The sequence below is a fragment of the Pan troglodytes genome, chromosome 2 (genome assembly GCF_028858775.2).
Source record: "Pan troglodytes isolate AG18354 chromosome 2, NHGRI_mPanTro3-v2.0_pri, whole genome shotgun sequence".
NCBI classification, from domain to species: domain Eukaryota; kingdom Metazoa; phylum Chordata; class Mammalia; order Primates; family Hominidae; genus Pan; species Pan troglodytes.
This window is the reverse complement of record NC_086015.1, coordinates 18,583,661-18,610,530: the sequence shown is the minus strand read 5'-3', so window position 1 is coordinate 18,610,530 and position 26,870 is coordinate 18,583,661. Positions and strand designations below refer to the sequence as shown.

Below are 26,870 nucleotides of genomic sequence, written 5' to 3'. Positions count from 1 at the left end.
CCTTAATTTAAAAAAATTACTAAGCTGAAAACTTAGATTTTAAAACACCAAACTCTTTCTAGATAAAGTCTATAAAAATCCATGTGAGACAATAGAGGTAAAACAAAGGAAGAAACAAAACAAGCTTGGTTATGTGATGTAAGTCATAAAAATAATTTTTAAAAGTGGACATTTAGGCAACACTTACTGTGTGTCAGGCTTTGTGCCAAGCAGTTTGCTCACATTGGCTCATTTCATCTTCATGGCCAGTCCCAGAGCTAGGGAGGTAGGTTCCTATCTTATATATGAGACCACCAAGGCATAAAGAAGTCAGGAAACTCGCTCAAAGCCGGACAACTAGAAAGTATCAGAGCCAAGCCCGGCAGCCACTCTCTCTGGCTCCTGGTGGATCACCTGAGGTCAGGAGTTCGACACCAGCCTGGCCAGTGAGGTGAAACCCTGTCTCTACTAAAAATACAAAAAATTAGCCGGGCATGGTGTTGCATGCCTGTAATCCCAGCTACTTGGGAGGCTGAGGGAGGAGAATCGCTTGAACACGGGAGGCGGAGGTTGCAGTGAGCTGAGAGCACGCCACTGCACTCCAGCCTGGGTGACAAGAGAGAAACTCTGTCTGAGAAAAAAAAAAGAGAGAGAGAGATACACATCTTTCTTAACCACAGAGCCTCCAACGAGTCACTTTCCCATGTTCAGCCTCAGTTTTGCCATCTGTGAAATGGAGCTGTTAGCATCCTTTCTTCTTTCATGGTTTTCGAAGAAAAGACCATGATTGGCTTTAAAACAAACAAACAAACAAACAAACCTCACAAATGTGAGAGAGTAAACAGAGATGGTTTTAGACATTTCTGGTCTCCTCTCAAGTATGAAATCTGTTTATTTAAAGACATTTCTCTGGAGATGTTTAGCGCACCCCCATGGGCACTGAGATGGGTTAAGGTCAGGAAAGCAAGGCAGTTTTTGATGCCCCCATCTAGACGGGCAAAAAACAACCCCACAGATGTCCCAAGATGGAGAAAAGGAGATATTCCAGGACTCCTCGGCATAAAGTCTTCTGTGGGTTAAAAGGAATCGTGGTTGGGTGAGGCCCTGCAGCCTGAGGAAGGGTGAGATCTCTGAGAGCAGGTCCACTGCATGGACTGCCAACAAGAGGGCGAGGCAGGGATCGGGCCTTGGTTTTGCTGAGTAAAATGTGCAGGTTTGCTGTCAGAGCTAAACTGCAGGGGCTGACAACAGAGAAGCTAATTCTGGCCCCCGCATCCTCCTCCTCACCCTCCCCAATCTGTGCTGGGCCTCTTCCCTGAATAACTGTGGCTGAACTGATATTTAGAGAATAGTAATTTCCGTCCGACTCAAAAGCTGGGCTGCCTGGGGCTCCTCCTGAGCCCTTGTTCTGGCCCAGACACTAGAGGCTGCTGTTTCCAAAAGGTAGTCAGGCTATGCTTTCCCCATGATTGCCTGGTGGTGATGTGAGAGGAGAGGAGGCAGCTTCCAGCTTCAGGAGCTGGAGGGGAGGTGAAGGGCAGCCTCTATTTCCTTTCACTTCTCAGCCCTGACTGGACCACACAGAAAGCATCAGACTCGAGGGAAGCAGGACAGGAGAGGGCACCTGGGCCCCCATTCTTGCTCTGCCCCACCTCAGTGAGTGGCCTTGGATGAACCATGTTGCAGCCCCTGTCTCATCTGCATTTGGCAACAGCTGCAGAATCATCTTGGAACGAGGTTCCTTCCAGCTCTAGGTGCCTGGGATGCCTTTCATCGAATGTCCCAGGCCCCTTACCTGCTTGTATCTCAGCCACACTGCAAGGTTGGGGGTTACAAGTCCCACTTTAAAGATGGATAAACTGAGACTTGGAGAGGTGCAATGACTTGCCTGAGGTCAAGTAGCAAATAAAATGTTCCATTAGGATGTGAGCTCTGTGACAGCAAGGATTTTCATCCAAATCAATGATGTACTCAACACAAAGTACAGTGCCTCCCATGTAGCAGATGTTCAACAAATACCCAGCGAGCGAATGAATGGAACAGTGGAGCTGGGAGCTGGGATTTGGATCTGCAGCTGGGCGACTCCGAAGCTTTTGCTCTTTCTAATGCTCAACATGTTCTCCAGGTAGACCTATTGAAAATATGTGGATTATCTTTTTTGGAAGAGGAAGGACATATAAAAATATACAATATGGGTTGCCTGATAGCAATCATCAGGGAAGGAGCAAAGTGAAAGCTCAGGGTAATGGGGAGGCCAGTCCCGGACTTACAGCTTGAAAAGAGAAGCGAGGTGTGAGGCCTTGTACATGAGCTTAAACCAGAATGTAAAGGCTTTTCTGGAGCTCTGCTGGGTCCTGCAGTAATTGCAGAGTGATTGTCAGTGCATAATTGCATGCAAATGTCCCCCAGAGAGCCCGCTGGCACCAGGGCGATTACCCTTGCACAGGGACCTCAGAACTTTTGTGATCTCTCACTCCTATTGATAAAACTATTTGGGAACATATGCCCCCAAAATGTGTACGCACTTGTAAACTGAACATATGTACCATTGTCAATCCATATATTAAATACCAGTAAAGCTTCCTTTCTTTATAATTTTAGATAATAAAAAGAAAGATAAGTAGTAATAGTTCCTTCCTGCACCCCAGTGGTTTGGCTCAGCATCTCCTCCCTCACCAGACCAAGTTGTGCCTGGCCCCCTCCAAAGGCCGGCAGGTTCCTGGGAAGTGCACCAGCCCTCTCCCTCCTCTCCCCAAGGAGCCCTGGCTGGGGGCCTGGAGGCCAGGCTGGGGCTGAGCTCCTGCCACCTCTTGGTGAATAAGCTTGGCTGAGCTTGGTTCCTGCCTGCGACAGCTCTTACAGTCCTCACCCAGCCTCCCGCACAAGGTCATGCTGAGATTCACTCACAGGCCGTAGGGTGCAGTGGGGAACACACCCTGGGCACCACCAAGACAACAGCAACCAAGGAGGCCTTCAGATCAGCTGGCACTGCTTTCCCTGCAGCCGTGGTTCCTCAGGTGCCCCTCCCATTTCCACGATATTAATACAACTAATCATAGTGGCAAACACTTACATAGCACCTCCTGTGAGTCAGGCACCAAGAGCTTTACATGTATTGACTCATTTAATCTGCACAACAACCTTATCAGGGAGGTAATTTTAGTATCACCATCCCTATTTCACAGATAACAAAACTGAGGAATAGTTCAGGAACTCACCAGAGGCCACACAGTTTGGAGGGGATTTCAGACCAGAGAGCCAGTTTCCTGTGATTTCTCCTCCTATTTCTTTTTTTTCTTTTTTAAGTTCCAGGTACATGTGCAGGATGTGCAGGTTTGTTACATAGGTAAATGTGTGCTATGGTGGTTTGCTGCACCTATAAACCCATCACCTAGGTATTAAGCCCAGCATGGATTAGCTCCTTTTCCTGACGCTCTCCCCTCAGCTTCTCCCCTATTTCTATTCCTCTGATTACATCTTCCTGTTATGGCCCCATCACCGCTACCTTTTCCCTTTGTCCACTGCTCTTGCTGCCATTCTAGCTACTATTCTTATTATATGATCCCCTCAAACACTGGGCTTCTGTTTGCACCTTCTCCCTTTACTCTCCCTACCTGATGGCTTCGTCTCCTCCTTCATTCCTCCCCTTCCTACTGCAGTTCTTCCTATTCATGTCACCATTCTTTTTCTTATCACTATTCTGAATAGTACCTTTCCCAGTATCGTTCCTCTTCCTACTACTTCTTCTTCTATCCCTCCTCCTGGTAACTGATTTCCTCTCTGACTCCTCCTCAGCCCTGTTGCATTTTCTCTTACTACTTCCTCTATTCATCGGACATCCTCTGTTACTCTTCCTCCTCTTCCTTCCTCTAACGCTTTCTTTCCTTTCATGGGTTTCTAGAAGAGCTGCAAATTCTTTGTCACTCCTCCCATGAGAGGTGGGGTTCCCCCGCCCTCCCCTGGAATCCAGGCAGCTTATGACTGCTTTGATGGATACCGGATGGCGGGAAGCGCTGGGACACGATTTCTGAGGCTAGGTCATCCAAGGGGATGCAGCTTTCACCTTGCAGAGCTGGAACACTCGCCCTTAGAGCTCAGCCCCATGTAAGAAGTTTAACTGCTCCGAGGCCACCATGCTGTGAGAAAGCCCAGGCCACATGGAGACACTGTGGTAAGCACTGGGACAACTGTTCCAGCTGAGTCCAGCCTTTGAGTCATTCCAACTCAGATGCCAGGCACCAGTGAGTGAAGACCCTCCAGATGATTCCAGCCCCCAGCTATTGGATCAGCCCCAACTCCACCCCACTCCACCCTCTGAGTCTTCCTAGCTGAGGCCTTAGCCCATGTGGAGCTGAGACATATTCTTTCTGCCTTCTGTGCCCAAATTTTAACCCCTAGAGCTCACGACCGTAATAAAGTGATTGTTCTATGGCACTTATGTTTAGAGGGGCCTGTTATGCAGCGTTAACAGGACCCCCGCCTCTTCTCATGGGGGGTTCCTGGGCCAGCACCCTGCCCTCCTAACTGGTCTCCTTTGCTGGGGCCTCCTTTCCTGGCACTGGTATCTTCGCTTCTCCCATCAGCAGTTCCAGCTCCGTCATCCTCAGAGCAGTGGGCATCCTAGCTGTGGAGGCCATCAATCTAAGTGCAGACAGGAGTGATTCACAATGCTGCTGCCGGGGGAGGCTCACTTCCTTGTCAGAGCTCACAGCCATTAAGACAAGCTCTGGAGTCAGCACTCCTCAGACTCAGGCCTGCCTGCTGATCTGCCCCTCCCTTACTCAACCTCTGGGCCCTGCACCCTGCTTACTAAAGTGGTTAATAATTCAGGATGAATACAGGGCTGCAATGTGACCCATCGAGGGTCTTAGGAACATAAATAAGAGACAAGCATATTGATGGACTTTGTGAGCAGCACTGTCTGGGGATGCTGTGGAGCTAGGCAGATCTGGGTTCAAATGCCCATTCTGCTACTCCTGGTGGTGTGACCTTGGGAAAGATATTTAAACTGTCTGAGGCCAAGTGTCTTCATTTGTGAAATGGGGCTAATTATACCAACCTTGAAGGATTATTGGGGACCTGAGATAATTCCCTTCGTTACGAAAGTGGAACTTCTGCATGCCAAAGTTCGGATGGCTTCACTGACAGTATGAAGATGCCTGGGATTCCACCGCTGAACTCTCTTTTGGAACACAAGCAGCTGGGTCAGCTCTACTCAGCCCTGTTAGGGCATTATGATGATCCCTAGTTTGCAGATGGGGGGTCTGAGGTTCAAAGAGACAAGGTGATTTGCCCAGAGACAGTCAATTTAAATGTGGCAAACCCAGCGTTCAAGCAGAGGCTGCTTGCTTTCCTCCCAACCCTAACAGGGGTTATCATGTGATCTGCACTGACCACCAGGGTCATATTTCACTGTGCTGTTGACCAGCAAGACCCTCTTCCTCTCTGAGCCAGAGCAGGGAGAGACAGCATCCTGGCATATAGGCTGACTTGACTGGGTGGGAGGAGGCAGCCTTTACTAAGGTATAAACACTTTAAATATTGTTAAAATTTGTCTATTTTAAAATTTCAACTTATTTTTTGTGTAGATAATGCATTTCTAGGGTTCAAAATTTCAAGAGGCACAAAGGGGGATTCAATGAAAAGTGGGCCTCTCCTACCTGCTCCTGGCCTCGTGAGTCTTCTTTTAGAGAGGGCCAGTGTTTCCACTAGAGATAGTTCCCCACAGATCTGAGCAAATATGAATGCAGCTTTCCTTCCTTTCTGCACGTTATAAATACTGTTCTTCACTTTGCCTTTCTCACTTAACAAGGCACCTCAGAAATGGCTCCCCATTGGGACACAAAGAAGGCCGTCCTCCTTTTCAGGGCTGTGTAGTACTCCATTGGCTGGATTTTGTGTGTGTGTGTGTGTGTGTGTGTGTGTGCGCACACACACACACACACACCTGTTCTCTACTCATTCCCTTGGAGAAAGCAAATCTGACTTCTGAAGATAGGTGTTTCTGCTCCATCCCCGGGTGGTTCATTCCCACAGCCTCTGAAATCAGATGAGCTCAGCTGCCTCAGCCTGGTGGAGGGAATCATTATTATCTCCACCACTCCAGCCTTTGCTGTGTGTTCAAACACAAGCTGTGCCCTCTCTGGGCCTCTTAGGCCTCATCAACAAGATGCAACCCTGAGGCCTCCTTCCCAGGACAGAGCTGAGGGCTCCTCTGGAGGGTCCTAGATCACTGTTGCCTCTTACAAGCCTGAGGCCAAGGGGCACTCACTCAATTGATTGATTTTTTTCAGTAACTTATTTACATTTTCCTTCACCCATTTACTCACTTATTAATTTACTCATTGATAAAGGCACTAATTCATTCATTCATTCACTCTCCCATTCACTTATTGACACATTTATTCAGGCCTTGATCCACTCACTCGTACATTCCTCCATTCATTCATTCGCCCATTCACTCACTTACGCACTCATCCATATACCTGTGTATTCACTCACTTATGCGCTGATTCATTCATTCACTCACTTATTCACATATTCATTCATTCACTAATTCGTGGTGATTAGAGTCATTTGGGTATGAGTTGGAGAGCCCTGGGGTGGGGGAGACTGAGGACGGTGTGTGAGGCCGCTGGATGTCAGCGAGGGTGCGAGACGGCTGGGGCGCCTTCGGGCTCCCCTCCAGCCGTCCTCCCCGCGCCCGCCCCCACCGCCATCCCGCCCCCGGCGCCCGGGAAAGCGCGCGCTCGAAAAGCGTAGCTGCTCAGCCGCGGGCTCGGGAGCCGGAGCGGAGCGCCTGGCGGCCGCCCCGGCACCCCCACCCTCGGCGGCCGCCCATGCCCGCGGCGCCCTGGGCCCGCGGCCCTCCCCAGCGCTGCGCTGCGCCGCCCTGCCCGGCGGGGGCGGGGCCGGGGCCGGGGCCGGGCTGCCGAGGCCGGGCCGGGCCGCAGGGCGGCCGCGGGGATGCGGGGCTGGCGGAGGAACCTCGCGCTCTGCCTGCAGCGGCTGCCGGACGAAGGTAAGACGCGGCCGCTGCCCGGCCGGTGAGCGCGGGCGCGGCGCGGGGTGCGGAGGGCGGACCCAGAGCTGAGCTGGCCCGGGGCGCACACGCCTGGGGCGCCGGGGAGGGTACCCGCGGGAGGCGAAGACAGGCGCCGGCACCCGAGGCGCAGGAGGGGGTCCCAAAGTGGGGAGCCTGGAGGATCACCTCAGGACGCGAGCTGCGGAGCGGAGCCTGGTCCCGGAAAGCCAGCAGTGGGGCCCACGGGGCGCGGGAGTGTGGGACCCGGGGCAGGGCGCCCGCCGGGGGCTGGAGCGAACGGTCTGAGCCCTCGAGGGGGCATCCACCGGCCCGGCCGGCGGGTCGGGCTCCTGGAGGGAGCCCTGGCTTGGCGAGGCGGCCACGTGCCTCACCTGCTCCCTCCAGCCAGCCTGCCGGGTGTCGGGAGGTGGCCGCGCTCACGGTGGGGGTCCTTTGGCCCCCGAGGCTGCGGTCCGTCGCACCCAACTTTCCTTTGAACGCCCGGCGCCACCCCCATGCCGACCCCGGAGTCCGCGTTTACTTAAAGTTGCGAGGAGGCCAGGGAGGGGGCTGACTCGCCGCACTGCCCCCTGCCCGGGCCTGCCCCTGCCGCAGCGCTGCGGCTCAACCCCTGCGCCGGGCCGCCCAGGCTGCTCCCCGCGTACCTGTTGTCTGACCGCGAGGGGGCGGGAGGAGGAAGGAGGACCCGCGCCTGGGTCCTGCCACTGCTGAGGAAAAGTTTGGATTTGGTGCTAATGAAGAATTTCCAGAACTGGGAGTCGGGGGCAGGGTGAGGTCACAGTGGTGGCTGCTCACCCGCTGCTCACTTTGGGGGGCATAATGGCTGACTTCGAGGCCCCGCAGACTGTGCACATCGCCCCTGCCTTTGACCTTCACAATCACCCCCTTAGGAGGGCGCTATTTTTCTTTCGCTTTGCAGATAAGGACACTGAGCCTCAAAGAGGTAAAGCCCCTTGCCCAAGGTCACACAGCCAGCAGGTGGTAGAGCTGCCCGGGAACCTAAATCTATGTGACCCGCAAGCTTTCAGTAGTTTCCAGGCCTCCCACCTTCTTCCAGTCTGCCCCCCAGGTTGGGCCTCTCTCAGTCTAGTGGGAAAGTTTCCATTTCCAGCCCAGGCCCAGAGCTCCTGTGTGGGACTTGGGGGAGGGTGGAGGAAGACGGAGAGAGCTGGTCCCTGCCCCTCCTGTCCTGTCCCAGGGCCAAGTAGGGTCTGTCATCTCGGCCCCACTGAGGTCCTGGGTTGTGAGGGGTTGCAGGCAGAGCCCGTGGAGGGTCTTGCTTAGACAGCCATTAAGCCTTAGCCAGTGCCTCAGACCCTGGTGGGCCTATAGGTGTGCCCAGCGAGGGAGCAGACCCTCCACTCGTCGCCTGACCTGAGTTGGTGCGGATGGAGCAGCTTTAGGGTAGAGAGGGTGCCTAGGTTTCCTTCCCTGAGATTGAGGGAGGAGGCAGGGGAGAAGGGCTGCCAATAAGGAGGGGGGCGGTGTCTTGGAGGAGTGCCTCTACTCAGCGGAGCCGCCCCCAAGGAGCAGGGCTAATTAAGAAGGAAATCTCGCAGAGCCAGGTGCCCACCACTAACTTTCGTCTGAGCATGCCCCGTGATCTTGGACAAGCCTCTCTCAGGCTCACTTTCTGCCTCTTTAAAGGGGTGGGGGGCAACCTGTCCTGTTGGGGCCCTAGGAAGGATGAAATGAGGCGCCCTGGCAAAGCACACAGTCCAGAACAGGCTTGGAAGTGGGGGCTGTAATGTCCTGAGAGGGACTATGTAGCTCTCTTGCTCTTGACACCCCCTGCCTCGTGTGTGTGTTCGTGTGTGTGTGTGTGTGTGTGTGAGAGAGAGAGAGAGATGGGTGAGGCAGGTGGATGGTGTGTGCAGAGTGCGTGGAGACATGTGGGTGGCGTGTTTGAGATGCATGTGGGTGTGTACAAGGCATGTGTGTGACATGTATGAGGCATGAGAGTCTTGTGACACCAACAATGGCTTTGCCCACACTGAACACATCTCTTGAGAGAAGGCCAGTGCCTTCCTCAATGCCAGGAGGTGCCCCACATTTGAATTTTCCTTGGAAAATCTGAGTTGGGCTTGATCCTTGAGCTCCGCACTAAATCAGAGGGTGGCTGGTGTATCCACCCGCGCTGGCAGGAAACTACTATTTTAAAAAGGCAAAATCTCCGGCTTTCTCTGGGCCACAGGAAAATTAGTCCCCGTGGGCTGGGTCTCACATGAGAGGTTTGGAGATGTGAGTCCTGCTTGACAAGAGGTTGTGGGGAGAGGTCAGCCAGGCCCAGGAGTGACAGGGATAGATGCAGGGACGGGGCCATCCACCTGGCATCTCTCAGAGAGGGGCCCCAGCCAGCGGGAGGGATGTTTTGAACAAGACCAGCTCATCTGCCTACACGTTGTATAATTTAAGGCCTCAACAAAGAGGAGTGGGCTTTAAGACCAGACTCATGTCCTTCTTAAGTCCCTCTGATTACTAACTATGTGACCTTGGGGAAACTACTTAATTTTTCTGAGCTTCAGTTGCTTTCACCTGTAAAGTTGGAGGGGCCGCCTCGCGGGGTGGTCAGAAAGAGTCAATGCTAACATATCCTAGCACAGGAACCAGCACATAATAGGTGCTTAAGAAATGCCAGTTCTGTTCTCCCTTTCTTGATTATTATATCTGATTTAACTTCAGATTTGGAGAAATGATCTGATGCATTGTTGGGCTGGTTGGTCAGAGGAGAACTCAGGGCTCAGGGTGGATTTCTGGGTCATGAGTGGCCAGCTTGAGATGTTCCACTGCTAGGGTTTGGGGGGATCCAGTAGGTTTGTGTCTACCATGTGGCTACTTGAATTCATGGCCTACTGTTGCCCAGTGAGAATGGACAAGACACACCACAGACTTACATAGCACATGTGTCAGAATCACTCACACAGGGTTTAGAATCTTAAACAGCAGTCATCTGCCTTGAAGAGAGACACATGTAGCTGCTGGGATTGGGATACTCTGTGATTCTTGCTTTATGACGTTTTTGAGTTGTGTATGTATGTGTGTCTGTGTGTGTGTGACTGTGTTTGTGTGTGACTCCACACTTCCCAAGCACTGGGCACCTTGAACTTCTGTTATCTGAGGGATTGGGGGTAACTTGAAGCTAAGGACAGGCTTTTATTTTTCTGATTGTGCAGAGACCAGCTGGAGCTGACAGACACACACACACACACACACACACAGAGAGAGAGAGAGAGAGAGAGAGAGAGATAGAGAGAGAGACTTGTGCTTCAATGACCCTCCCCCTTGACATTTTCTTTCTTTTATTGCAGCAAATGCTTCCAGAGGACCCCTTTCCAACTCCCCCTCCCCAGGCTCTGGCTGGCCTCTGTGCACAATCAGAAAAATAAAAGCCAGTCCTTAGCCTCAAGTTGCCCCCAATCCCTCAGATAACAAAAGTTCAAGGTGCCCAGTGCTTAGGGAGTGTGGAGTTGAGGGCGGCAGCAAATTCCTATCGGGGAGACTGCTCAGAGGAGGAAGGCGCTGCGACCCAGTTGAGAAGGTCAGATTTCCACCAGCAGATTCTTCCTGTGGTGTGGCCTGATTAATTTCCCTCCTTATGCTGGCCCTTTCTGTCTCTAATAGACCCTTGGAATGTTAGCCAGAAGTGTTATAGAAGTCATCAGATCCAACCCTCTTATTAGAGAGATGGGGGAAACATAGATGCAGCAAGAAGGAAACAACTTTTCATTCATGCAACAAATATTTACTGGGCCTTGTTCTGGGTGTTGGGGGATAAAACTGTGAACAAGAAAAAGATCCTGTGAAACAGAGTTTACATTCTAGAGGGGGAGACAAAGAACAAGTGAACAAATAAATGTGAATGGAGAGTTTCAGAGAGTCATCAATGATATGAAGACAACACAGGAATACAGGGTGATGTAGAAGAGAGTCCCGCGGGAGGGTGCTTCTATAGCAGGATGGCCTAGGATGATCAGGGAGGCATCCCTGGAAAGTGACTTTGAGCTGGCACTAAAGAGTGAGAAGGCCCAGCCACACCAAGAGCAGAAGGAAAAGCAAGGCAGGCAGAGGGAACAGCAAATATAAAGAAAAGCCCTGGTCTTCAGGGGGTTGTGTGGGGAGGACAGTTTGACCTGTTGGAGGAAGAGAAAGAAGAATTGAGGAAGGGAGAGAATGATAAGGTTGGAGGAATCAGATCATGAAAAGTCAGATCAGCGTAGGACCTTGACTGCCAGGGAAAGGAGTGTGGATCTTATTGTGATGGGAGCCCTTGAAGGAGGAGCTCGGAGCTCTTGGGAGACCAAGAGCTTGGGCTAGCTCCGAAAATGACCAAAGTTTTGGGTGATAGAGATGGTAGTAGGGAGTGGCATCCCAGGCAGAGAAACAGCATGAGTAAGGGGGTGGAGGTGAGAAAGCTGTGGGAGATAAAAGGCTGTCAACGTAGTTAACCAAAGGCTTTGAAGTCTTGGGTTGGGGTGGGGATCTGTCCAGGGTGCTGATAGGCACATCCGGCATTTCTGCAGTTATGGACTGTTAAGGGAGCATGGTTGTGTGTGTGCGTGTGTGTGTGTGTGTGCGTGTGTGTGTGTGTGTCCCCCTGTGGTACCCAGCTAGCTGATGTGTCCCTATGCCGGTTACCTAGGAGACAACGGGAAGACGATAAGGCGGCTTTTGATTGGCTCCTCACTCCTGCTGCTCATTTCCCTGTCAGAACCGCAAGCAGAGGTTACAAATGGTCCATGAGGTCATGCCAAATGCTGGAAGGGGAGCCATGAATGTTCATTGCCCCAGGTCCTGTGTGTGTTTGTGTGTGCGTGTGTTTGTGTTTGTGTTTGTGTGTGGTTTCCAGTGCGTGGGTGCATACACACTTCCTGAACAAAGCGGCATCTGGAGCTAATGCACTTCCTGCTGTGAAACATCTGCTCATTGCCTTAAATCAGGTAGTGGGGGCCCAGATAAATTTACAGAGGACCAGTTAGACTTTGGAAGGAATCTTTTGTTTGGGTTTAATAACTGCGGTGTCAACACCGGAGCTGATTTTAAATGTCTCCTTGTACCTCCAAAAAATGCAAATAAAGCTTTGAATGGTGGAAGTCATTTCCCATGCCATAGATCATGATGTCAGCATGCAGAATTGCCCCCCACAACCCCCACCCTAGCCACAAATAGTGATATAGATTGTAGACTTGTTTTTCTTACCCTCTCCTTTAAAATCATCTCTTTTGCTTTTTCTTTGTGGGTAAAAGGACAAGGAATCTACACTCTAATTTGGCTTAGAAAGGTGGTGGAGAAACACAAAACCCATCAAAGCGATTTCTTTGCAGTTGGCTTTCTAAGGCAGCAGCCTGGGTAGGCTTGGAAAATAATTTTTTTTAAAAAAACCAAAACACATAAAAAAAGCCTCAGGGCTGCAGAAGATTTAGCATTCTCGGTCTCTCTTCCACCTGCCCTGCCTCCACTTTGCAGGGGTTGGCAGATGATGCAGTTGGTGAGGAAGGAAACGAGAATTCCCCCTCGCATTCTTGGCTTCTCTGTCCTTGGCTCAGGTTTTAGCATGCCATGCATGAGCCTTCTCTGCCTCTTCCCTGCCATCCTAATGGGGATTTTTTTTCCCCATTGGAAAAAATTATCATATGCCTTCCACCCAGCTCCCTATTTCTCATGTCTCTTCCACCACTGATCAGAGATGTTTTATCTGAAACACATATTGGAAGGTGGTTTTCACCTGTTTACACATTGCTTATTATGCTCCATTACTTACAGTAAGGTCTCAGGCTTTAATGCCTTCACCCAAAAGATGAGTGAAGGGGACCCCAGGGCCTTTGCACTTGCTGTTCCCTTTGCTGGATTGATCTTCCACTGGTTCAGTAACTCACTTCATTTAGATCTATGCAGCTGGCTGGGCGCAGTGGCTGCTCCTATAATCCTAGCACTTGGGAGGCCAAGGCAGGTAGAATTGCTTGAGCTCAGGAGTTTGAGACCAGCCTGGGCAACATGGCAAGACCTTGTTTCTACAAAAAAATTTAAAAAATCAACTGAGTATGGTGGCGTGTGCCTGTAGTCCCAGCTGCTCAGGAGGCTGAGAAAAGAGGATTACTTGGGCCTGGGAGGTTGAGGCTGCAGTGAGTCATGATTGTGCCACTGCGCTCCAGCCTTAAAAAAAAAAAAAATCTATACAACCGTCCCCTCCTCAGAGAAGCCTTCCCTAATCATCCCACATAAGATAGCAGTCCTTTGGTCCTATGAGTTTCCTATTCCTGCCAGCCCTTTGCACTGCTGGGTTTTATGTTAAGTGCTCATATATCACCTTTCTCTCCGTCTAGTGAGTGCTGTGAGGAGTGTGCTTGTGTCTATTTTGCTTTCCACTGTATTCCCGGTGACTAGTATATTGTGTGGTACACAGTAGGTGCTCAACAGGTATTTGTGGAGTGAGGGAGTGAGATGGGCCTGGGGACAGTGTTGAACCAGAGAATGTGGGCCTTATGGGTTTCTGGTTCAACTACCAGAGTTTCTGATTTTTCTAGAGAAGCTAAAAATCTAGAGTTTAACATACTGTCTCTCTCAATTTTAAAAATGTTAACCACCAATCTAAACAAAAAGCCCTAAGGGTCAAACGCACTCCCTTTTGAGCTGGATTTAGCCCAGGAGTCCCTACTTTGATGCCTCTGATACTCAAAGCCCTGTGATTGGCTGCAGTAACCTTTCTTCCCTCCTTACCTGCCAGAGGGCTTGCTCCTTCCTACCTCAGAGCCTTTCTCAGGCAGCTGCCCCTGCCTGGAGTTCCTCTCCCATCCTCTTCTTCACCCTGTAAGTGGTGGTTTCCTCCAGTTCTGACCCCAAGGCCAGGCCTGTGGGTGCAGCTTCCTGTTGTCCCTGCTAACATGACAGAATTAGCCCCTCTCACTTTGTTGGAACAAAGGCATGTGCTTGTATCTCCATCACTGGATATAGAGCCTCATGGGGGCAGGGACCCCGTCCCATTCCTCCTTGAGTCTGAAGTGCCCAGCTCAGAAGCCAGCATGCAGTAGGTGCTCACTAGGTGAGTGGTGAATGAAATAAAGAAGAGAAGGGGGAGGAAGCAACCTTTGCGAGCCAGGCCCTGGGCTGCCCCTGTGCACATCCGGCCCTCACCATGGCCCCGCCACGAGGATGCTGAAGCTCAGGGAAAATGGCTTGGCCGGAGCTGCTGGTCTGCAAGGGGCAACCCGCGGAGCCAGGCAGCCCCTCCCTGCGTGTGTGCATCTCCATCCCACTTGCTCTGTGGCTGTAGCACCCACAGGGCCACACCAAGGCTGGGTGGGTGTCTCAGACAGTGCCTGAGCCAGGAGCATAAGTCTGTGGTCCTTCCCAACTCTGTGAGTGATCCCCGTGGTGACTGTCTGACCTTTCGGGGCCTCAGTTTCCTACACAGAAAAATCAGAAAATAGCTCTGTCCCAAGGGGATGCTGTGTGCATCTAATTTTTAAAAATGGAAGAGAAAGTGGTTTGAAAGTGCAGGCGGCTCATACCAGTGGAAGTCCCTGAAATGGGTGTGGGGGAGGGGCTGAAGAGTGTGCTGGAGCAGGGGCTGCACTGATGAGAGTGTGTGAGGTGAAAAATAATGACAATAATAACAGCCAGGCGCTGGGCACACACCTGTAATCCCAGCACTTTGGGAGGCTGAGGCAGGAGGACCACCTGAGGCCAGGAGTTCTAGACCAGCCTGGGCAACATAGACATCATCTCTACAAAAGCACAAAAATTAGCTGGGTGTGGTGGCACACACCTGTAGTCCCAGCTACTCAGGAGGCTGAGGTGGGAAGATCACTTGAGCCCAGGAGTTCTAGCCCAGCCTGGGCAACGTAGTGAGACACGATCTCTACAAAAAAATACAAAAATTAGTCGGGTGTAGTGGCACACACCTGTGGTCCCAGCTACTCGGGAGGCTGAGGTGGGAACATCGCTTGAGCCCAGGAGTTCCAGGCTGCAGTGAACTGTGATTGTGCCACTGTGCTTCGGCCTGGGTGACAGGGTGAGACTCTGTTTAATAATAATAATAACAGCTAACCATTATTAATGGTTTACTCCATGCAGGCTAAGCGCTTTATATGTTAACTATTTTAATTTTCATAACAACCCTGTGAGGTAGGTACTATACTTAATCTCACTTTTCAGATGAGGAAACTGAGGCAGAAATGTTGAGTGACTTGCCTGAGGGCACACAGCAGCTAAGGGGCAAAGCTGGGATTTGAACCCAGGCTAGAGGCTGTGCTTTTAACCACTGGGAAGTGAATGAGGGCTAAGTTTTCCATGTGGCTCCTGCAGGGTCCTTTGGATGTGCTTGTCCTGGTCCTAGAGTGGCCCTGCCCTGGCCCCAAGTGGAGCTCCTCTCCCTTCCCAGGATTCACCCACGTGTTGAGTGTTGATCCCAAGAGACTGAGTCTCAGTCTGGGACTCTCCAGACAGGCCTCAGGCAAGGTGAGGGAGCGCCTCTTTCCCCAGGGAAGGAAGGCTGCCACTGGGAGTCACGCCTGCTCCCAGCCTCTGCCCTCAGTGTGGCAGCAGGTCACCGCTTCCCTACACACGTGCCCCGAGTCTGCTCTTCCTCCTGGGGCATCTGATCCATATCCCCAGAGCCCGGGGCAGGGCTGAGGGAGGGCCAGGACCCCTTAGCTCCCAGCACAGACTGGGCCAGTGTTTAGCAAGACTGTGAAAGAGACACTTGTTTCTGTACCTGCTACCCTGGGAGAGGGATAGGGACAGACCAGAGTCAGAGGCAGAGAGACAGAGCACCTGTCCTGGGAGGGCTCAGAGCAGTACTTGAGGGCTGGGGAGACCAGGTCTCTTCAGGGCCATCCTAGGCACAGAGAACAGGCAGGTCTAGGCCCCCAAAAGGCAGGGCTGCACCTTGCCAGGAGAGGAGTCACAGGGAGGCAGCAACTGCAGTGAAAGGCTTTCTGCTGGTCACAGTTGGCTAGGGATGGGCTGGGAGCTTTGAGAAGGGTGAGCCCCCCACCATCAGGGTCATGCAAATAGAGCCTGCATGAGCTTTCACTGGGGGTGTGGTTTGAAAGTTTGGACTAGAGCGTAGCTCTCAACTATTTGGGCCTGGGTTGGGGTGTCTTTGTGTTGTCACAATCACAGCAGGGCTGCTGGCCTTTAGTGGGAGGGTACCAGAGATGCTATGTCTCTGGCATATCCAGGACAGTCCTGCCCAAAGAACTCTCCACCCCAAATGCCAGCAGCATCCCTATCGAGGAACCTCAATGCCTTTAGCCTCCAGAGTATGGGGGATGTTGTCAACCTGTAGTGCACCCGAGCTGTGAGAAGGGAGGCTGGCCTGCGCCTCGTGAACCATGGGGTGGCATCGTTGCTGGTTTGTCACACAAAACCCATGTTCAGGGTCATCTTGGGAGAACTATAGGAGCACTGGACCCACATGGTGACTGTGTCACTCGTTTGTGTGATGCCTTCTGTCCACTGGCCTGGTCTGAACGAGGCTTGGTGATGCACACAGCAGATGGTCGTAAGTTGTCCTCGTTTGATTCTTGAGTTGCCGGAAGCGGGAGCCATGAGGATCAGTCATGTTCATGGCCCAGTGGGGAGGCCCCTAGGCCTGTGTCTGAGAAACCAGACAAGACACTGAGTCAGAGGAAAGTCGGAGTGGCTTTTGGAGCAAGTATTTATCTCAGGAATGTTTTTTTCTCCATAATACAAATAATATTCTCTCAAGATGTAAGCCAAAAGCAGAGACCAATACTGTGCTCCCCAGGCAGACAAGGGTGTCAGGAACTTGGCACCTGAGCTGTGCTGGGCTGAGACCCCAGCGGCTGGGAAAATCCAGGCCAGGCTGGGCTGGGTTGGGGATGACATTAGTTTCCAGCAGTGTCCACATGTATGTGGTGACACCAGGCTTGTCCTGGCCTATGAGTGTACCAGGCAGGGGTGTGATCAGTGGAGCAGAAAATACTCAAGTGAGATGGTGGCAGCATTGTGGCTCCATGTCCTTGTTCTGGGAGAAGGGCACGAGTCAGATGGTGGTAGCATCGTGGCTCCAAGTCCTTGGTCTGGGAAGAGGATGCTAGTCAGACAGCAGCAGCATTGTGGCTCCATGGTTTTGCTCTGGGAGGAGGATCCTGGCCAAGAACCAGGATCACAGGGTTTTGGGGCCAGAATTCCAAAGAACAGGGTCAAGCAAGACACTAGACTGCAGATGGGGAAATGGAGGTAGCAGCCTATTCTTTGTGCTAGGCCACCACAAGGAGTCGGGGGAAGCGTGGCTTGCTGGGTGCCTGGAAACCCAGAGCTTCACGTCTGACATCAAACACTCCCGCCGGTGCTGGGAATTGGGGCTCCTCATATCTGGCCAGGGAAAAGAGCCCAAACCGTGAGGACAGCTAAACATGGGTCCATGTCCTGGTAGGCGACCTTGGGCAAGTTCTCTCCTCTCTGAGCCCAGTTTCTTCAGTGGAGTGTGTGGGGTCGACTGTTTAAAGAGGCTTCCCAGGGCCTGATGGCCTCCCACCCTCTTTCTTTCCCCCTCTCCTTTACCAGCTGGAGACACAGAGCCTGTCCATGCCGGTCTGCTGGCAGGAGACTCGGCCTCGGGGCTCTTTAAACTTGGATGGCACCTCCCAGGGTGGAAGCTGTGGAGCCTCAGAGCCCTGGAAGGCCCCGTGGATCATCAGCCTCTCAGGCACTTACTTCTGCATGGTCCTATCTGTCATCCTTTCTCTGAAAGTTCCCCCACCCCAACTCTGAGCTGAGCTCAAGGACCCAGCCTGGGAGCAGCTAGGACAGGCCCGAGTGTGGAGGGGGCAGAGATGCCCCTCTATGTGGAGCTGCTGGATGCGTTCACGTGGCCATTTACATTTTACTGAGCAGCCTTATTCATATTACTTAAAGTCATCCATTCAATCATTAGACTTTTTTGGGTACCTGCTATGTGCCAGACATCAGAATACAGAGCTGAAGTAGATAGACAAGGTCCCAGATCTCACAGAACAGAGCAGACAGATGTGGATACAGAGGCCCGAGAGGCTGCTGCTGCTTCCCTTCCTCTTGATGTGCCTCCTGGGCACCAGGTACTTACATCTCTTCTCTACTTTTCTTGACATCTGGTCTGCCTCAGTTTACCTACTGGGACTCACTCCTGTGTAGTCCTTGCCCTTGAATGGCGTGTACTCCCAGAAGGTCCTCAGGGTGCATGGCACTGGGAGATAGAGGGCCCACAGCTTTCTCTGAAATCAGGAGGTTGGAAAAGAAGGCAAGAGGCACGGTTTGGCTAAAACCCAGGCTCCCTTCCAGAAAGTTAGCTAACTTTTCCATTTGCTGAGTCTATAGAACTCTGAGGAAATATTCATTCTTTATTCCATTTGTTCTTTCATTGCATAAACCATTATTAAGCCCCTATTGCATTCTAGATACTTCTTTTATATCATTTCATTTATCTTCCCAGAAGCCTGACTGAGTGTAGGTCTGATTATTTCCATCTCATAATTGAGAACCTGAAGCACAGAGAGGTTAAGTCAATTGCCTAAAGATGCACTGCTGGGAAGTGGCAGAGTGGGGCTTTCACCCCAGGAATGTCTTTCTGCCAAGCCAAGGCTCTTCCTGTGTCCCCAGGCAGCTTCTCCTGGAAGTATGGTGCTCAAGATCATACAGGGAATATTAATACCACAGGAGTGATGGGGCGGGCACTCAGGGAAGGAGCGTGGAATTCTGTCTGGGGCTGGGGAATTGGAGTTGACATTTGATCTGGGTTTTCAAGATCAATTTGAGAGTTGGCCAGAAGGAAAGAGCAGGGAAAGGCATTTAAGGCAGAGGGATCAGCATGTGCAAAAGCACAGAGTGGAGAGAAGTGTGCTGTGCCCGCAACTGAGTAGTGTGACTGGCCTGTCAGCTGTGTGAGGCGCATATGTGGAGGGACGACTCTGCAGAGGTGGGTTGGGGCCAGATTGTGGAGGGCAGAGATAGCCACATCTGGCTCACAGGTGGGTCTTGTTTGACTCTGATAGTGGCTTAAAAAATCAGTTACCAGTAAGTTTTCAATGGAGTAGAACGTTCACATAAAAAAATGTAGATTTACTGCTTTCTTTGGAAGATCGGGCAACCCTGGGTTTGCATTTTTGCTTCCCCGCCGGGGGCACATTGTGGTACGCTCCACCCAGCCCCTTTATACACTTAATCACCTGCTCAGCTGGTAGAGGCCTTTGTATTTGAGACTTTGAACTCACTTGCTAGATGAATTTGAGCTTCATCCTCGTTAGGCGGTTGAAAGGTTTTCAAGCAAGAGTGACATCTTCAGAAAGCACCTGCTGGCTATTAGAGGGAGAGAAGCAAGTGGAGGCAGGGCGACCCCTGAAATGACCGCCCTTGCTGTGTTAGGAGCATTTGCTCAGCATTTCTGGGAGCCTCATTCATTCTCTCTCTACTCCTTGTAATAACCCTGCAAGGCGGGGTATCAGCCTTATCAAATGAGAGAAAAAGTCCAAATGCAGATGTGATGAAGAAAAGGATTGAAAAATTGGAAAATAAAAAGTAAAACATTTTGTATAACAAAAGAAATCATTCAGAAGGTTCAAAGACAAGACACAGATGAGGAGGAGTGGTATTTACAACCTACATTCCAGATAAAGAATGATATCTGAGTACACAAAGATCTGCAAATCAATAAGAAAAGTAAGCGTCCAGGAGCCTGGGAACAGGCCTGAGCAGGCAGCGATTAGAAGAGGAAACACAGGCGGCCAGAAAGGGCTGAAAGAAGGCCAGCCTCACCTTCTCAGGGATTATTCTGTTAGCATTAGGAAAACACTCATAAAAGCCACGTGCAATATCAATTTTAATGGGAAAATTTAAAATTTGTGGTGTTTAGCTGGGTGTGGTGGCTCACCCCTGTAATCCCACCACTTTGGGAGGTGAGGCAGGAAGATCACTCGAACCTAGGAGTTTGAGACCAGCCTAGGTAACACAGTGAGACCTCATCTCTACAAAAAATACCAAAAGTGGCCAGGTGTGATGGTTCATGCCTGTAGTCCTAGCTACTCGGGAGGCTGAGATGGGAGGATTGCTTAAGCAGGGAGGTTGAGATGTGGGGTCGAGGCTGCAGTGAGCCATGGTCATACCACTACACTCCAGCCTGGGCAACAGAGTGAGACCTTGTCTCAAAAAAAAAAAAAAAAAAAGTGTAGTCTGTAGTGTTGGTGGGATTGTGGGGGAAGTAGAGGCTGACATCTACAATAAGTGGGTAGCGCTATCGTGGAGGTTAGTTTGACAGTTACCTGTCGATATGGCAAGTGCTGCCACTCTTTGACCCGGCCATTCCTTCTCCAAGTATCTATTCTAGAGAAAAACCTATCACAGACGCACTAGACAACATGAATAAGGACATTTGTTGCAGTGTCAATAAAATTTTAAAAAGGAATAAACCAACTGGCTATAGGGGATTGGCCTGAGAACTCAGTCACATTGTTCAGGTAAAAAAAATCTCAAAACACATCCTTGAAGAACCTTTCTCCAACCCCTGTCTTCCATCTGCTAGTCCCCACCTCTCCCGTGGTAGGCAACAACTACCATCATCCATTTCTAGACTATCCTTCTAGAAATTTCTTCTATGCCTATAGAAGCAACTGTGAATACATCTTTCCCCCTTTTTAGACAAATAGTTGTGTACTATCATGCATTTCTACACTTCGCTGTTTTATCACGAGGTATATTGTACACAACGAAGAGTGATGGGTACATTTGTATTTTTTAAAGAGCAACATAAAGACGTCCCCAGTGCACCCATTCTCTAGCTAAAGAAATAGGATGTGTCTAGCGCCTGGTGTTGCATGGCTCCCCAAGAAGGCTGTTCCAGTTTATGCTCCCACTTAGGATTTGTGTGAGTTTGCAAAAAGGATAAAGACTTGAGATGATTTTGCTTGTTCAAGGTCCCGAGTGAGTAGGCGCTTTCTGTTCAGCCCCAGGCCTCTGCTCAGTGGGGTGGAGACCACAGCCTGGAGGAGAGGGATGGAGGCAGGTTTTGGGGGGGCTGGGTGTGAGGGGCCCGCCATGAGGCCCCTGTCTTGGAGGTCCCTGGATGGATAGCCCTGGAAGCTGGGAGCCAGCTAGAAGCTTGCTGGGGAATCCCCTGTGTGGGAGGTGTGGGGGGCCCTTCAAACAACCACTTTTCAACCAAATGAGCAAATGCTTCCCCTCTCTCATCCAGGGATGGTAATTTTTCTAGGGTGAAAAATGAATTCTCCCAGGAAGCTTTCCTGCCAGAGACCCTGGAGCCTTAAATTTACTGCTTGCCTTCTGTGCTGACGGAACTGAGCCTCAAGATTTATATCCAGGGGTTTGTGGGCAGCTGGCTCTGGGCCGGCGGGAGTCCTGAAGGGCAGGCAGGTGGGTGCAGCTGTATTTTACAGTGAGGCTGGACCCCAGAAGGGTACACATCAGTGGCCACCTGGGTCCCAGGAGAGGTCACCCACCTTGAGTGAGTGGGGAGGGGCTTGAGGCTGATGTCTGAGGACAGCAGAAAGGACCTATTCTCAGAGACCACTCAGTTTGGCTCTCCTGGGTAATAGGTAGGGAGACAGTGTCCAGAGAAGGAGAGAGGGTGGCCCAGGGTCCCAGGGGAGGCCAGGGTTCCTCACACCCAAGGAGTCAGACTCTGGCTTGAGTGACTTGCTTTTTGCTGTTCTTTTGTTTCTTCTAATATAAACCAGGCTGAACCACAGAGCTCACTAAACAACTCTTGACTGAGTGCCAACAGTTTGTTGGGACCAGAGCAGTGACTAAGACCTCAGTGAACTCTGCCCTCCAGGAACTCACAGACAGAGCTAGCGGTCTCCCAGGTTGGGTGCAGGAGCCATGCCCAGGACAGTCTCCTGAGGAGGAGGTTGGGAACAAATATGAAGAGCTTCCATTTACATTTATCTTCTATCACAGTTTAATTTGTTTCTCTTTTTGGGTATGTTGTATAATGTGCATGATATGCAAATATAGTAATACATGGCTACTTTATGAATAATATGTATATGTCACTGCAGAGGAATGCACATTTTTTATAGACGGAGTGCAAGATTGAAAAGATTTGAGGAGGAGCCCTGCCTACCTGTTGGGAGTATAGTAGTTGGAAGGACCCTGAGCTGGGGTCTTGGAGGGCAGAGCGCACCCAGCATTTATTACCATGTGCTGGGCACAGGCACAACCCTTTCTGTAGAGGCCACAATCCTACCAAACAATGGGAGGCAGGGACAGTTAACCTCATTTTTCAGATGAGAAGATTGAGACCCAGAAAAGAGAAGGGTTTTTTTTGTTTTTTTTTGTTTTTTTTTTGGAGATGGCATCTCACTCTGTCGCCCAGGCTGGAGTGCAGTGGCATGATCTCAGCTCACTGCAACCTCCGCCTCCCAGGTTCAAGCGATTCTCCTGCCTCAGCCTCCCTAGTAGCTGGGACTACAGGTGCCCGCCACCATGCCTGGCTAATTTTTGTATTGTAAGTAGAGATGGGGTTTCACTATGTCACTATGTTGGCCTGGCTGGTCTCGAACTCCTGACCTCAGGTGATCCACCCACCTCAGCCTAAAAGAGAAGAGTTTTGCCTAACTTAGTACCTGAGCTAGGATTGGACTCTTGGCCCTCCTATTGGCCAGTTTCATGGTTCCTCCTTTTTCTACATTTCTAATTTTATAAAACCACATAAGATGTTTGTTGGACATTTAAACTAGTTTTAATAATTAAACACAGCGACATCAATAAACAAAGACATTGCCATGCAGTGGACCTCCTTCTCCATACAGAACTGATATGGACACATTTCTCTGGCTTCTGGCTATTTTTAAGAAAATAAATCCTCTTAAGTGAAATGACTTTTTCTCAGATTAAGCATGTAATTGTTGTTAAATACAGACTATTTTGAAAATAAAGACGAAGAAGAAAATGAAAATCATCCTCCACCTGCCCCCTCCCCAGGGCCACTCTGGTGTATTTCCTTTCAGTCTTTTATCTATCATTTATTTTTGTTGCTGTCATACCACACACATTATTTTATGTTTTGTTTTTTCTTCACCTGGCTTTATAGGATCAGTATTTCCCTGGATTATTAAAAGCCCTTGAGTTGCAGAATGCATCATGGAGTGGTCATTCCAGGCATGGTTTATTTACCTGCTCCCCCATGGTTGGAGATCAAGGTTGTCTCAGCACTGGGCTTTTTAAATAAGGCTGCAGTAAGACTTACCTTTCCTGGGGCTGCCATCAGTCTATAATGCAATTCATGTAGGCTTTCCCCCCGCAGATGTTATTTCTTACACTGGTCATTTTTAAGGGCCACATAATCTCCTGGAGTATGGCTATTCCTCATGTTCTAGGCCATTTATCCCTCTCTACGTTCCATGAGGCCTCCCCACTTCCTCTGGGAAGTGCCCCTAACCCCAGCACCTTTGATTCAGGGAACCAGCCTCCGGGGGAGGGCAGGGCTGTTGTCACCATTGCCCGAACCTAGGCATTTGCTGCCTCTCCTGCCTGCCTCCTGGCCCTGGCACCCAGCCCTGCAGGCAGATTCCTTTTTTCTTCTTTCAGTCATTCTACAACTGTTTAACTCGCACATGCCAGTCACTAAGTGCTGGGGTACAGTAGTGAATAAGACTGAGTCTTTATTCTTGTGGAGCAGAGAAGATGGACCAGAAACGGGACAAATAAGTAAGAGTTCACTGGGGGAAGAAGTGCTGTTTGGAGGACAGGGCAAGGGGATGAATGATAGAAGTTGATAGGGTAGTCAGGGAGGGCCTTCTAGAGGAGGTGACATTTGTGTGGGGCCCAACCAAGGGAAGACCTGGAAGAAAAGTGGTCCAGGTAGAGGGAACCGCAGGAGCAAAGGCCCTGGGGCAAGAGTGCACCTGGTGTGTTTGAAGAACGGAGGCCAGTGTGGTTGCCATGCTGTGAGAAAGCCGGAGAGTGAAATGGGGTAAGGGCAGAGAGCTTAGCCGGGGTGCCAGGCCGATGGAAGGAATTTGGGTTTCTTCTGAGCATCATGGGAAACCTTTGTTGTGCTTTAAGCTGGGGGGCTGATGTGGGACCTGATTTCTCATTCCTGAGACCTTGCACCTGCTGTCCCCTCTGACTCTGTCATCTTTAGGCTGAAGGGACCCTCCGTTTCCTCATCTGTAAAATGGAATAAAAATGGTACCTTTCTGCTGGAGAGGTGGTGAGAGTTAAATGAGCCAGTGTGACGGTCAGTGCCTGGTATGCAGTGGGTGCTTGGTTGAGCTAGCTGTGTATATTCCTCCTGAAGGAAGCTGGGGGGCTGAGGTTTGCTCGCTGTGCAGAGTTCACTGGAGCTGCTCTCTGGTCTCCTTTAAGCCTAGCCTGCCTCCTCCTTGCAGCTCACGCCTGTTTCCTCTGACAGTCACCCTAGGACAAGGTGGCTCTGCCCAGCTGCAGTCCCTTTCCCCTCCAGCTGCCTCGGTCCCAGAAGTGGGGGCCTAATGGGCCTGTGTCTGCTCTGAACTGCCCTTTACGTGTGAAATGGGCCAATTCTACCTCCCAGAGCTATATGGAGGCTGTGTGGGCTCCATGGGGGCTCACTAACATCAGGTTCAAATATATTAAATCAAACACCTTTAAAAATAATATTTTATGCTGAAATCTCCATAATATGGCCAGGCGTGGTGGCTCACGCCTGTAATACCAGCACTTTGGGAGGCCGAGGCAGGCGCATCACAAGGTCAGGAGTTCAAGATCAGCCTGGTCAATATGGTGAAACCCCATCTCTACCAAAAATACAAAAATTAGCTGGGCATGGTGGCGGGTGAGTGTAGTCCCGGCTACTCGGGAGACAGACAGGAGAATCGTTTGAACCCGGGAGGCAAAGGTTGCAGTGAGCTGAGGTCGTGCCACTGCACTCCAGCCTCAGCAACAGAGCGAGACTCCGTCTCAAAAAACCACAACAAAAAACAACTCCATAATATTTGTTTGGGGGTGTGTGAGTGCCTTGCCTCAGTCCTGGCCCTGCAGGCATCCTGGAAAGAGGTGGCAGGTGGCTCCTTGGGGAAAAACAACAGCAATTGCATTAGATTCTGCACTTAATTTAATGAAAAGACCCTGTAGGGAGGCAGAGGCAGCGAGGCAGTGAGGCAGGGTCTATGGGCTGCGGGCAGGAGTGATTCCAGGGGAGATGTATGGGTGCTTCGTAAAAGATTCAGATCCAGGCTCAGTGCTCTGGGATCCTTCTCTGCAGTCTGAGAGGCAGGTGTTCTAGGGCTCCCAACAGCTCTATTTGCTGTGCGAGCCTGGGCAAGTTATGGCCCCTCTCTGGGCCCTGCAGCACCACTGGGCATTCTAGAGCCCCTCCTCCGCCCGTAGTCCGCGGTCCCAGGCTGCTGCCTACCTCCCACTGGACACGTGTTTTACAAGGATTTCCACACAGTGAAATCCTCTTCCTTGTAGCCAGCACCCCTTCCCCGCAAGTTGTTTTTCCATGTTACAGAGGAGGAAACTGAGGCTCCAAGAGGTCCACTGATATGCACAGAGTCACGCAGCAAGCCTGGGGCAGCGATGGGGGTCGTGTCGCCCCTTCACAGTCAGGAGCCTCCACGGTGGGCTTGAAGGACACTCAGGACTTGGATGAATGGTAACTTGATTCTCCACACAGCCCCAAGTGGAGTCTGTTCTGTTGTGTTTTATTTTCCCTTTCAATAGAGAAGGGCCAAGAGAGTTATGGGACCGGCCTGGACCCCACAGCAACTAGTGTCAGAGCAAGAACGCAGTCACCTCCTGGTCCAGCCTTTCTCTCCGGCTTGTCACAGAAGTCCCTAGGCCTCTGTGACTTGAGCTGAGCTACTCCCCTCACCTACTGTGTGACTCTGGGCAAGTGACCTGACCTCTCTGAGCCACAGTGTCTTTGTCTATAAAATGCAGATGGCAATATGCCCACCTTTCAGGGTTGCTGGGAAGATCAGATTTTGGCAAGTGGCCTAGGATAGCCACTGGCATCCATTTCCTCTTGGAAAAATTCTAATTCTAGGGCTGCTCAAACTATGGAGGAAATCTGACTAGAAAGGAGACCCTCCTTTTCACAAGGTTTGGGCCCTCCCAAGATGCTGGTGTGGCCCCTCCCAAGATGGAGGCGGAGGGAAGGAACTTGGCGTACACTGGTGGTTGCAGATGGCAGGCAGCTAATTTATTTACCTCTTCCTAATAAATATGCGTGACACATAAATAAAATATCTCACTTGTACCCCTCCACCCGGATCGCGGTAGGCAGTGACAGTCAGCAGCGTAGCTTAGAAGCAGGCCTCTGTGAGCATGTGGAGTCTGGCAAGGGGGTTAATGAGCTGATTATTCTTCCTTTAACCTAATTTCTTGCCACACATCCAGCAGTGCTCAGAATTCCCAGTTAGGAGGCGCTGGGCTTTCCCTCTCTGCCTCCCAGCCTCCCGGCCTGCCAGCTGAGCTCTGGTCAAGGAAGGCCCCAGTAGCTTTTGCTCCCCTTGGAGCTGGGCAAGACTGGACTGGACTTCCCTGGGAGGTGGTGGGCCCCCATCACGGTTGCTGTCAAAAGGGTTCCTGTTCCGGCTGGGGGTTGGACTAGGAGGCTTTCAGGACATCTCTCAAGACATCTCTCGTGATGGTTTGACCACTGAGGTGGGCCTAGGTTTGTAAACTTGCCCTGCATCTGGTTCATGCACTGGCCTCATCACAGGGCTCCCAGCCCCCAAAATCCCCCCAACTACAGTCAGTCTCTCCTGCTGCTCTTACCCAACTCATCCACGAGCCAGGAAATCCAGTCATAAGACGGGGTAAGAATTCATGGAACTGCCACCCCCAGAGCCGAAAGAAAGCTGGAGAGGGGTAGGGGAGCAATGACAACCTATGGAGTGAGAAA

At 51.0% G+C, this 26,870-nt stretch overlaps 1 protein-coding gene and 2 long non-coding RNA genes across 3 annotated transcripts in view; 2 read left to right on the top strand and 1 right to left on the bottom strand.

Annotated features, from left to right (window-relative positions):
- Positions 1 to 853: 853 nt before the first annotated feature.
- On the bottom strand, positions 854 to 7,790 carry LOC107970574 (uncharacterized). Its single transcript, XR_001713188.3, has 3 exons — positions 7,669 to 7,790; positions 5,039 to 5,223; positions 854 to 2,110 (listed from the first exon to the last, which is right to left on the bottom strand). It is a non-coding gene; the product is annotated as an uncharacterized LOC107970574 (long non-coding RNA).
- GRIP2 (glutamate receptor interacting protein 2) overlaps positions 6,914 to 26,870 on the top strand; it is a 111,641-nt gene continuing 91,684 nt past the window's right edge. The window contains exon 1 of the mRNA XM_009444934.4: positions 6,914 to 7,000. Within this exon, the coding sequence (XP_009443209.2) occupies positions 6,946 to 7,000 (55 nt within the window). The 5' untranslated portion in view covers positions 6,914 to 6,945. The remainder of the gene's footprint in view (positions 7,001 to 26,870) is intronic.
- On the top strand, positions 7,884 to 10,430 carry LOC107970575 (uncharacterized). The gene is made up of 2 exons (XR_001713189.1): positions 7,884 to 7,967; positions 10,333 to 10,430. It is a non-coding gene; the product is annotated as an uncharacterized LOC107970575 (long non-coding RNA).